The sequence below is a fragment of the Ctenopharyngodon idella genome, chromosome 20 (assembly GCF_019924925.1).
Source record: "Ctenopharyngodon idella isolate HZGC_01 chromosome 20, HZGC01, whole genome shotgun sequence".
Classification (NCBI taxonomy): domain Eukaryota; kingdom Metazoa; phylum Chordata; class Actinopteri; order Cypriniformes; family Xenocyprididae; genus Ctenopharyngodon; species Ctenopharyngodon idella.
Window position 1 is genome coordinate 16,901,598 of NC_067239.1, and position 12,964 is coordinate 16,914,561.

Consider the following 12,964-nt stretch of genomic DNA (forward strand, 5'->3'; position numbering starts at 1 on the left):
TAGAGAGTTCCTGGAATAACCTAATAAACAGAGTGATGTCTACATTATCTAAAGAGTGGGTCATAATCATTCAGAGAGAGAAAAGGATGAATCAAGTATTTACCAGGCTATTTTATCTTGTGGAATTATACTGTACAACTATCGAGGGTTTTATTTAATGTAAATTGCAGGATAATGATATGATTATTGAAGCTTAAGCTTATCGTGCAACTATTTTTCCATTTTTTCCCTTCTGCTACGTGTTACTTGTGAAAACGCTTGTCGTTTGCAGAATCTTGATCCTTTTAATTTTGTTCTTTGGAAGTAGAATCTCAAATAAACACTAAACTGGAAATGTCATGAAATCAGTTGCACTATTGTGTTTACATCAAAAGAGCAAAAGAGCCTGGCAATTCTTGATGGAAGCAAGATTAGCAGGGATTAGGAATGTGCTGTCATCAGAGAAACAGCTCCGCTCGTCCTCCCTCTGCTGAAAGCCTATGAACTTCTGCCAGGGTCTTTTAGTAACCGTATATACAGCTTTTGAGACACGATGAGGTTAAGATCCCCCCCGAGTTAATAAAATAAATATCAGAGTATATGCAGAGATATAATCTTTATAAATCCATTAGGGCCTCTTTGTTTAACTCCCAAAGGGGCTATAGCTTAATTTTCCCATGTCGGAGGCTTTGGGTAATGTCTTTTTAATGACACTATCCAGGATCCTGTCATGAGCAGGGTCATCAAACAAATCTCCCACCCTCTCTTCCTCTCGCTCTCTGTCTTGTCAATACAAAATGTTAATATTCAAGTCAAAGAGCTTTAGCAGGGGACCAAACAACTCACAAGGGTCATATTAGCTCATGTTCTCCCCGTGTGTATGTTAAATCGCACAAGTAGCCGATTGGAAGACAAAAGATACAGTATCACCAGGGCTGTGCAAAATTCAGAATTGAAGTGTGAATTTGAACACACTTGACATGCAGGAAAAAAATCCTTAGCGATAGATGCTATTTACACTAAGTGACAATAGCAGCATTTTCTTAGCAATATGCTATTTACACTAGGTGAAACTTTTAATCGCTACTGCGGCGCCACTGAAGATGTTAAATTCTGTGCATCTTTTTTAAAACTTGAGTAGCCCAACCAGACATTGGTGGGCGGAGCCAGTGTAAATAGCGTTTGCTAACAAGGGACACTATTTGCAATTAGTGTAAAAAGACACTCTAGAAAAAGATAGTAGGTTAAATCGTGCGCACTCTTTACTAAGTTGTTCCCTCGAGTTATAAATCGTGCACACGATTTAATAATTCGTTCCCTCCATTTGCTAAATCATGCGCACTTTTTACTAAGTCGTTACCTCGATTTATAAATCGTGCGGATTATTTACTAATTTGTTCCCTGTAATTTGTTGCAATGTGCAATATGGAGGAATAAGTCCCGCCTTCTAAATATAAGAGCCAATCGGCAATTGGTAAAGTCTTCACATCACTGCAGCTGCTATTAAAAGCTCCAGTTCTTATAGAAACAATCAGTGTCCTGAGATGCTTGAAACTACACATGTAAGAAACAACATTTATGGGCCATTTTGTGCTGATTTGATAAATGTCCGTATGTTAATTAAATGTGTTAATAATAATGTGGAAATATGTTAAATAAATGTGAGTTTGGCAAAGCAGTTTTAAGAGATTTCAGTATTTCCCCATTCATTCAAGTAGATAGGAGCTGGTCTCGCATGCCTGAAATTGCTGCCCGGAAGCATTGCAAATATGGCCGCTGAGTGAACTTTGCTTCAATTCAAATTGAATTCCTGATTTTGAATGGCAAAGACATTCTCAATTCAATTCAGAATGGCATATAACCCCATAAATCATAGAGCCCAGCCTCATAATTGAGAACAGAAAAACAGAAATTGAAGGCACAGACACCACTATAGAGATTGCATTATATTTCCAAAAATATATGTACAGTCTATTACAAAGATTACAAAGCAAAAAAAGAAAAAAATGGTCTATGTAACAAGAAATTGTCTAGGTAAATGACCATACAGTTTTTCAGCTGGGGAAAATACTTTTTTTTTTTTGACCAATGAATACTCTCCATACTCTTGTCACAGAAAAATAAATAATAAATCGACAATTCATTTGTACTGTACATTTTTTCCAACCTAAAAGAAAAAAAAAATCTTCTAAAATGGAAACCTATTAGCTCTCTTTGGTCCTAAATGAGAAATTATTTACAACTGAAAGAGTGAGGGTGACAAAAATCAGCTGCATGTGAGATAGAAAAATATAGTGCATTTTCAATGAGCTCACTACAGAATACTTAAGTGAAAAATAAAGAAAAGAAACAACAATTATAAATAAAATATACAAGTTTTACAGCTGGAACATATACAAATTGTCCTCTGGTTTGTGATTACTCTGACACAATCAACAGTGCTGAACTCTTTGGAATATTCCACTTCACTTGTCTAGGTGGGCTCTTGACCGTCTTTCTAGAAGTCTTTAATACCCTGCTGCACCGTGAACTCAATCAATCCACAGCACAAACTGTCTTGACTGAAAACTCCGCAACTATCAAACCAGAAAAGTTAGAAACGGCACAAAGCAGAAAAGGAGAAAAATTGACAGATTTGTCATTGACCCGTACGGTGGCCTCAATGTGGGATTGATTGAATCCAGGCGTTAATCTCAAATTGGCTCAAATTGCTGTCTCTACAGGGGCCCCGGATCCGAACGGAGAGGGTAAGGGACTGCGAGGGGCCCCCGGGAGGCCGGAGTGTGAGATCAGAGTGCGCGGGGAGGCTGATCTGAGTGACTGCAGCTACTGCCGAAGCTCAGGAGGTTTGTGCTGACCGAGAGCCTTTCCGCTCGCATTCAATTCAAAGGCCTGGCGTGGGCTCAATGCTGAGGTTAGCGAGATGGAAGGATAGCGGATCGGAGATGGGCCTCAAACCAGGGCACGATATGATCCGCGAGAGACACACACACAAACCATCTGGTTTCACAATGGAGACGGCACTGTCGATGGCTTTTTTTTTGAAGCGGCAAACGTTCGGCTAAATCCTCCAGTGATGCTGTGCTCCAAAGGCTCCGCCTTGACTTTCTTTCTAATCAAGAAAAATGGCACGGCTGTTGCGGTTAAAATGGCATTGACTCCCCAAAATAATGAAAAACATGTTTTGTATGTTTGAAATGTGTCACATTAAGGTTTTATAGTAAATAAAAAGAAAACATACTTCAGTTCAAAGCTGAATAAAATGGTAGAATTTTATGGCAGCCCAACAAATCAAGCCTAAAAATGTCTACAGTACTCAAAGTATTTAACACTAAAACGCGTAACATTTTATTGTCAACGAAACATTCAGTTGAGAGTGGAAGGCTGTTATGGCACTAAAACTTTAGCGTAAGCCTCATCTTTGAGCTCAGCACAAGAAAAGAGTGGAAGAAACACACTGAAACACCGCAGTTCAGGTAAAGAGATCCTCCTATATAAACTCAACAGCTCTCTTTGATCAAATTTCACAGTACTGCTGCTGATTTCCAAGCAGTATGTGAGTAAAAGTCTATACAGCACCTCAAATTATTGCTCATATTTGTCAGTCTCTCCCCATCTCAGCTGTGATCTCACAAAGAATCTAAGAACCTAAAAATAAGAGCAATAGTTGACTTGTTTTAAGGCAGTATTACTCCTTCACACTATAACATCGCATGATTTTAAAGTCAGTCACCCACAAGGAAACTGATACTAAATGAAAATGAAATTGTTGCTGAAACAGATTGTTTCTAAATTAAAATAGCCTAACTTTTTTTTTCTCCATTTTTGTGTTTCTTTATGGAAACATGTATTTATGGTAAATAATATCAATATTAAAAAGGACACATTCAACAACAGCACTGATAAATCCATTCATGTGGTAAATATAAACTTATAAAGAATATTGCCACCGTAATAGTTGTTCTTACATTAAAAAAACTCCATCTGAAGTGGTTAGCAATTCTCTTTGTACTAATTCACATCTGAATTGTCACGTAGGATCATAAAATATACCTAACTGTCTGCTCGGGCTGTTCTAAAACACAACCAGCCATCCTCAGGAGCTTCACGTAACCAAGCGGTGGGATATTTCTGCTTGATATAAAAGGGCAGGTCGGCCCGACTCTCTGCCAATGCTTCAGTCTGTAGAGAGCTTCATGTAATAGTGCTGGCTGGAGAAGACAAACCTCCTCGTGTCTACTTTCAGCCTCTGGTTCTGTCTCTTTTCCTCCAGATGAGACTTTTTACCCTGTTGTCAGTTCCATAACACAATCCAAGAAAACAAGCTAACACAAATCAATCGAGTAGAAGAGTAACGTACCACATTGTCTTAATGTGGATATTACAAACCAAAAAAAAAAATCTCTCCAAATGAACTGGATTTGCTTATTTTTATATTCACCCTTGATTTAAAAAAAGAAACCAGTGAAATCTATAGCAACTATGAGCAAATCAACCTTTAGTGACGATAAAGACAGTCCATACAAAGCATAAAAATCCTCTCGAATGCTCCGACTCAATGACATGAGTTCTTTAGAGCATCCAGAAGTCATTGTCCGTGTAGGGTTCTCTCTCTCGCATATTTGCTTTTTCATCGTCTCTCCGTCTCTTGGTTTCCAGCATCTGTGCCAAAATCCTTCGCCAGTAACAAAGGAATGATTCTGTTCTGCCAGTTCTGGAAGTTTAATCTCACCGGAAGGGTGCGGAACGTTTTTTTTCTTTGTTAGTGTTTTATTTTTTTCAAATTTTTTGCCGTGTCACACACTTTGCGGTGTTTCCTGGAGAGTTCTGATTCATCCGACCGTGAAAGTCTTCGGACGTCCATCACACTTGAACACCCGTCCCATGAAGATGCAGCATCTGGGCTCTCATAGTCTGTATACTGCTCATGATCTTCTTCTGATGGCCCACCAAGGAGATTCCCAAACTCATTACATCCCTAAAGCAGAAACACAACGTTCATAAATCACAGCAATGGAGCATGAAGCGCCCGAGAGGTATTTCATTACCAAGGCAAAAGGAAACTGAGAAAAGGCCGTATTAACTATAACATGATGAGTCTGAGTCAAAGAGATCTGATTAAAATTCAGTGCAATGTCAGGATCGTATTGTGAATGAGAGCTGAGGGCTGAAATTACTCCTAGAAAGATCATGCATGTCTATAGAGCGTGACAGTGTGTAGGAAAGATCATAGCAAAGCGATCTTACTCGATAGTCATTCTAGCGACAGATTCGAGCGAGCTGTAGCCGGCAGCTGTGAAGTTGTCCACGTATCTCTCCATCTTGATGGCTTCCAACCACTCGCTGACCAATCGGAAAGAGGTGAAATCTGGAGTGTTCTGGTCAAGCAGTGGGCTTATGGGTCTGAGGAAAAGGAAGAGATAAATGTGTGTTATGAAGGCACAGTAACATAATTTCTTAATACTGGGGGGGATACTGGATATTTAAGTGTACATGATCTTTCCCCCTATTTGTACATTTAGATTACCATTGCTGTAATCTAACATCTGTAACATGAAAGTGATTATCTCATCAATATCAGCTTGAATTTTTTTTTTGCAAAGGTATAGGTATTGAGAATAATGAAATCTCAATGATATTCATGCAACTGTTGCTTTGCCTTACTTTGTAACAGGAATGATAAAGAATGATTATGTGGGTTTCTTCCCTAAGTTTTAAAGGTCATATCTTCAATGTGAGACACAAGATCCTGTCTGATTGTAAACACACTTCCTCTGACTAATACTACACTGGGGGCTGGAGTTCCCAAAAGGCTTTAAAGTTTCAAACACTCATTATGACAATTGATTTAAAGTCCTTGTTATTGAACATAAAAGCATGGAGGCTGTTTCGCTTTATTGATTCCCTGGGATTTATCTTTCATCAGTAAGCCCTAGCGGATAAATCAAATGCTGGACATATGGAATTGTTCGCAAATTTACTTGCGAACCTATAAAAGGGCTGAAAGACATTGCAGTGAGGTGCAGGAGTATAAAACATAACAAGCAACTTCTATGCATCGTAAAAACAAAGCTGGTCTGTGAATGGCATTACTTTCTTTGAGCAGAGATGGATAAAGGTGGGCAGTAAAAAACTGAATGGGCGTCCTCACCGTATACACGTTCCCATTGGCGTTTTTAAGGTGTTGGGGTTGCGGATCATTTTGTCCAAAATGCCGACAATCTGGTCGAATTTGGGTCGGTCTGCTCGGTCTTTCTGCCAGCAGTCCAACATGAGCTGATGGAGGCCAGGAGGGCAGTCCATGGGGGCGGGAAGACGATATCCTTCCTCTATAGCCTTTATGACCTACAAGAGCAGAATGAGAGATGGAAAATTAGAAAAGGTGCAAAAGGAAACCAAGCGGTTGAGAGACCGAGATCAAAATCTCAAAATCAAAAAGCTTAGCCATTAGCATCAAGAACGAAAAGTACACAAAGCCCTGCCTGCACCTCCAGCTCTCTCTTTATATCCCTCTCTCCATTTGCTCATCCTTTAATCAGGACTCTGTAAACAGCGGCTTTGCTGGATAAATCTGTTGTGGTTTACCTCCAGCATTACAAACTACAACAGAGGAAAAGTAGGCTAACCAGATGTCATTATTCTTGCACTGGTTATTGTAGGGTGTCTGAGCGCAAGGAAAGGGCACCACTAGAACTGGATGTGAATGAAGCAAGCGCACTAAAAGCCATTTGTTCAATAGCTGCTTGTGACAGCCATACTATCATGTGTCTATGTAATTAACTAGCAAACAACTAGCTAACTATATAGCCTATATATAGCAAGTTAAGTGAGTATTGCTTTATGCTCCTCTTCTATTCATAAAGCCCGACATGTGCACAGAACACATTTGAAAAACATTTGAAAAATCATGTGCAATATTAGTGTGTGCCTGTGTGTGTATGTATTCGTCAGTAAAAAAATGTGGAAATAGGATTATCGTACAGAACATGGACTAACAACTAGCACCTACTATAAATTGATAGAATTATTTGAATCTGAGTCGACTAAACTAAACATAGATTTGGCTTGTCCAGATCTATGTTTTTCCCCCTCATCTACTCCCAAGGAACAGTAGAAGCAGACTGTTTATTTTCCCCAAATCCTCATCTGCTATTCTTGTCGTGTCTCTCCAAACAAGGCTTGAGCTATGGAAAGAAAAGTGTCAAAACAGAAAGAGTTGAAGAAATGTAAATATTTCCTTCTTTTTTAGCAGCCCTCAAGGAGTTGTTTGCTTCCCCCTCAAAAGGGTATAAAAACATCTGAAGTTGAGGCCTGACAAGTATCAAGACTCCACCGAGGTGAATGTTCGAACGCAATAAATAACATTAAAGACTGATACTAGCTAGTCGCTACCATGGAGCGCTAACGTTCGCTAGTGAGCAGAGAATTGTAAGTCATCATTAGTGTCACTGATAAGGGTTGTTTACCTCCTCTCAAGCTTGTGTAATTTTGACAAAGAATCTGCCTAACAGAGCAGTGTACACAAGACAAGTGCCTACATACAGCGGTGGATTAACAACACTTTCCCTCATACATATCATTAGCTGTGACCATATCTGAATTTCCATCCGGTTCAACTTGAAAACCCTGCATGCATGTGATCAGAATGATGAACGGCACTTTGCTGTCCCAATTTCTTTGAGACAAAAGCTCAGCTCGCAGATCGTTCAGAAGGTTTTGCATGGCTAAGCAGATATCTTTGAATTGATTGAACTCTGCTAATGATGAATTTGGCTCGCATTATCATTTCTCATTATAAAGGTTGAAAGTGTAGCAGAATACAAAAAGGAATTCTACAAGCAAAACACATTCCTTTCCGCAGATCCATTAAACCTTTTTATCCTCAAAATGTATCATTAAAACAAGGTCACTCCTGACACCTGTGTTGATATCCAGCTAGAAAATTCAAAGTGTCAGGCGTGCTTAACTGACCCGATACTTGAATACCTACAGATTATGTTCACGTTGTAACTTAGGACTTTTAATGCAAGCCGTGATTTTACAAGAATATAAAGTAAGCTGAACTAACATGTAACTTCTTTTTTCTGCTATAAGTACCTTGATGAAGTAGAAAGGACATTGAAAAACGTAGTCTTCTGACAGCATTGAAGGTTATCAAATATGTATAATGGCGGCAAATATGAATTATTGTAGAAGGAATTTAAATCAAGATTATCACAGAACCTACATATGTTTTCAGTGACTGGTGAATTGATATGATGATCACTGGCTGATTGACTGATGATCTGGTAAACTTATATAGGCGTGATTTGAATAAATAAAACTAAAAATTTGACTGAATGCTAAACTTTATTACTGTATTGTATTATATTATATTCCCATTTGCAGACCCATTTGGTTTAATGTATTTGTACAAAAACAGTAACTTACATCTTGATTCGACATGTCCCAGTAAGGTCGTTCCCCGTAGGACATGACCTCCCACATGACAATCCCGTAGCTCCACACATCACTAGCTGATGTGAATTTACGATATTGGATGGCTTCCATTGCTGTCCACCGAACTGGGATCTTGCCACCCTGTTTAGTAAAGTGTAGATTTCAGTTAAAAAAAAATCACATTCAGTACACTCTGCATCAACCAGAGAAGAGTTAGAAAACACTGCATTGATGTTCTGTAAGATTCTACCATCACAATGCACCACAGACAGTATCTATATTTGTACTCCTATCTGATGACACGGATTGATTTGTTTATTCTGAGAGCGCCGTGGGCTTCCAAAGCAGGTACAATGAGACAGAGCCTTAATTGACTCACCGTCGTTGTGTAGACAGCTTCGGGATCGTCGTCAATCACTCTGGACAGGCCGAAGTCGGACACTTTACATACAAGATTGCTGTTGACAAGAATGTTTCGCGCCGCCAGATCGCGATGGACGTAGCCCATGTCTGAGAGGTATCTCATCCCGGCTGCGATGCCGCGCAGCATTCCCACCAACTGAATCACAGTGAACTGCCCATCATGTTTCTGTGCAAGCACAAACAGAGAAATGTTGTCTATCCATCACCACTGCACAATAGACACACACTCCATCCGCCACGTGGGGGGGCTGACAGTAACACGGCATGAGAATGAGCAATGAAATGGTAAATCGCAGTGGGTGTAATGAACAGAACAGAAAAGATATTGTATTCACTGACCAGATTGTCTAGGGTGGTTTATACGTACCCTGAGGAATGCATCTAATGAGCCATTTTCCATGTATTCAATTACTATCATGACTGGTTTTCCTGAAAGAGCAAAGAACAGACTCCATTAAAGTGAAGTGCGGCCAACACACACTGTACGAAAGCAGTAATGAGAAACAATTCGCAGACAATTCTACAACACTGGATTCACTTTAGTCTCTCGACAGGGCTTTTCATAAACACTTTTGGAGTGTACACCCTCCAAAAATAATAATAAACGACCCTGAGCCACAAATAATATTATCCAAAATTACAAGATCAAATCATAACAATATGACTTCACAACTGAGTTTATGGTAAGTCATAACTCTTCTGAATTTAGAAGATTAATAGTGCACTTTAAAAGTTCAATTTCAGTCGGACTAAAACAATAATTTGTCTTGTTTAAATGTCATGTAAATGCTTTAGTCTAACTGAAATTGCACCAGTCCTGTTTTTGCAAAGTCGGACTGACAGACCTAGATAATGGGATTGTCGCTTGGCTTCATCGGACTACAACTGGCCTTGTCGTTTTGTCTGATGTGTATTTAAGATTTAAAAATATATTAAATTTAAAATATATCGAATAACAAACACTACAGTTCAAATTATTACCAAGCACTTTGCATTCACTTTAGTATATTAGTCAACACACCAAAATAAGTGTACTTCTTTAAAATACATTTCAAATCATTATGATTTAATAATCTTGTCATGCTTTAAAGTAAAACTTTTAATTTGACATTACTACAAAGTGCACTTTTTAAAAGTGTAATTAAGGATATTTAGAAACAGTGTTGAAAGTGTACTCTCTTTAAGTACACTTAAGTGGCCTTTTATTTTATTAATATTATATTATCGGCAAGTACAGTTTTTAAAAATATACTTTTAAAATTTGAAGCACACTACAAGTGCACATTCAATACAATTAAGCGCAATTCTTTTTTACAAGGTAAGGACGTCTTGCTAGCTTAAAGGGTTAGTTCCCCCCAAAATCCAAACCTTCGTTCATCTTCAGAACACAAATTAAGATATTTTTGATGAAATCCGTGAGCTTTCTGGCCTCTGATAGACTGCAACGTTATTACCACATTCAAGGTCCAGAAAGGTAGTAAAGACATCATTAAAATAGTCCATGTTATGAAGCGACAAGAATACTTTTTGTGCGCAAAAACAAAACAAAAATAATGACTTTATTCAACAATTTCGTCTCTTCCCTGTCACTCTCCTACACTATTTATGTTGTAGACACAGTGCAGAGCTTCCAGGTTCTACATCAGAACGCCAGCTCAGTATTGGCCGACGCTGTTCATGTGAGCAGCATGACGCATGCGTGTGATGCTGACGGAGGAGCCGGCCAATAATGAGTCTGCGTTCTGACGTAGAAAGCTCATGGATTGCATCAAAAATATCTTAATTTGTATTCCGAAGATGAACAAAAGTCTTACAGGTGTGGAACAACATGAGGGTGAGTACTTATTGACAGAAATTTCATTTTTAGGTGAACTAACCCTTTAAGCTAGTTAAAAAGCCATAGCCAGGAAAGCATATACACTTCATGAACTGCTCACCTCTTGTGACGACACCCTCCAGATGGACCACATTTGGGTGATCAAACTGGCCCATTATGCTGGCTTCGCACAGGAAGTCCCGCCTTTGTTTTTCAGTGTAGCCTACTTTCAGCGTTTTTATGGCCACCGACACATCCCTCTTTCCCGGCAACTTCAGTCGTCCACTGCACACCTCTCCAAACTCTCCTGTGAAACACACAACCACCCACAAGCTGAGTTCAAGAGATCCGGGCCAAGTTTAACACCGTTACCTGTTCCTATGGTGCTTAATACATATCAGTCATGCAGGCAGCCAGATTCAGCATTATATGATGCTATGCAACGTTACACAGGGGAGTGCAACCACGAGAGCAGATAATTGGATATGCTATATAGAGGACACGCTAACACGCTTATATGGTTTGTAACTAAAAGGGATGCGGCAGCAATTCATCAATGGCGATGCATTTATGTGCATCCTGGCCTTAAGAGAAGACATATTAATTATAAACCAATCCTACAGCAGCGCTATCAATAACAGGAGGCCAGAGAGATGCTCTGGCTGCTATCGAGAGTGTAAATATTTGGTTGTCATTGTGATAAATGAGAGAGGTGTGTGACTAAAGCGAGGCAGCAGAGAAGACAAGGGAAGAGCTCACCTGCGCCGATAACCCTCTCAATCTTAATGCAAGAGGCATCCAGCTCCTTGGCGAACTGATGGACAGCCCTGTTCGGGTCCTCGTAGGTTTCAGGGTCAATGTATGTTTTGGTGCCTGGAAATTTAACTGTAGAAGGGTAAGAGGATTACTGTTACGATTAAATATGCATGCCTCACACACACAGATCCCTTGATGGACGGATGCGATTACTGGAGGGTAGAGACACGGGGCTGTGGGCTAAACAGCACACTGTGATGGAAGATAGCATGTCAAAAGGTCTCTTTCATCAAATAATAAAACCTATGCTTTTATTTTTTCCCACATATTTCATGAAAACGCTATTACATTTTCTTGTTAACCTCCTCACAATGGAGCCGAAAGGGTATTAGCCATACAGCATGGCAGCAGCATACAAAGCTGTCACTCATTGGATAATGGGTTTCATAAGACCGAGCTATTGTTTGAATGCTGAGAAAGAACATTTCACTGCATCGCGAAACAAATATGAGACCATTATTATTCATAATAAAAATGATTTAAATATATAAAAGACAATATCTAAAAACAGCAACATCCAATAATAATAATACACCCCAGGTGAATAGAGTAAAAAATATTAATTAATAGATATCACCATACTTCCCCAGTTGACTGATTACATTAAAAATTGCAAAAAATGTTTGCATTACAATTATGTTTAAATATGCAAATGAGGCATTGCCTAATTAAATATGCACTAATTTGCATACATTTCTAAAGAAAAAATCTATACATTGGATGAAGTCAGGTTCAGATTTTTTTTTGATATATTAGAGTCAAAGGTTTTTACAGAGGGGATTTTGGATATCTCTTTTTATCACTCCATAAATCAGAAAATACTGTCAACAGTCAGAAAAAAAAAAAAAAAAAATCACCTTTTTTTTTAAGAATAAAATGTTGTATAAAATCAGGCAAATTATATATCAACAAACTCCTTTGTAAAAACCTTCAGAATATGGATAGGAATATAAAACTAAAATTTGGTGTATGTAAGTTCTGCTGAAGTGGAGATTTCCGACTCAGAGCAAGAGAAAATACTCATTTTGGGAAAACGACCTTTAAAGATATGTATTGTAATTGAAATCTACAGATGCAAATAGATAAAGTGCTATAAAAGATACACTTAAAAGTGTCTTTTGGATATTTTCTTTCCACCAGTCTGAAAAAAACACTTTATGAAAAGCCAAAAAGCTCAAAATCTCAAAATTGACAAGTGCAAGAAAAAACTGATTTTGCCTGTAGTGACTCTGCTTAAATATATAAAAGATAATATCTAAAAAACAACATCCAATAATAATGATAATAAAACAATATTAATATTAATTATTATATATATATATATATATATATATATATACATATATATATATATACACACACACACACACACACACACACACGCACGCACATACATACCATGGATGGAATTAATTATTCATTTTAACAAATAAAATGTTAATTAATCATATTAATAAAGTTCAAATTATATTAATAAATTATAAAGCCCAA

General features: G+C 38.3%; 1 protein-coding gene across 7 annotated transcripts in view; it reads right to left on the reverse strand.

Annotated features, from left to right (window-relative positions):
* Positions 1-1,910: 1,910 nt before the first annotated feature.
* Positions 1,911-12,964, reverse strand: part of epha7 (eph receptor A7) — an 83,718-nt gene continuing 72,664 nt past the window's right edge. For 4 of the 7 annotated variants that reach the window (XM_051876100.1, XM_051876097.1, XM_051876099.1 and 1 more), the window contains exons 10-17: positions 11,417-11,542; positions 10,779-10,964; positions 9,209-9,270; positions 8,798-9,007; positions 8,410-8,559; positions 6,131-6,324; positions 5,227-5,382; positions 1,911-4,957 (exon numbers count right to left, since the gene is read on the reverse strand). In XM_051876100.1, the coding sequence (XP_051732060.1) occupies positions 4,843-4,957; positions 5,227-5,382; positions 6,131-6,324; positions 8,410-8,559; positions 8,798-9,007; positions 9,209-9,270; positions 10,779-10,964; positions 11,417-11,542 (1,199 nt within the window). In that variant the 3' untranslated portion in view covers positions 1,911-4,842. The remainder of the gene's footprint in view (positions 4,958-5,226; positions 5,383-6,130; positions 6,325-8,409; positions 8,560-8,797; positions 9,008-9,208; positions 9,271-10,778; positions 10,965-11,416; positions 11,543-12,964) is intronic. The other 3 variants (XM_051876102.1, XM_051876101.1, XM_051876098.1) reach the window with 1 other exon arrangement.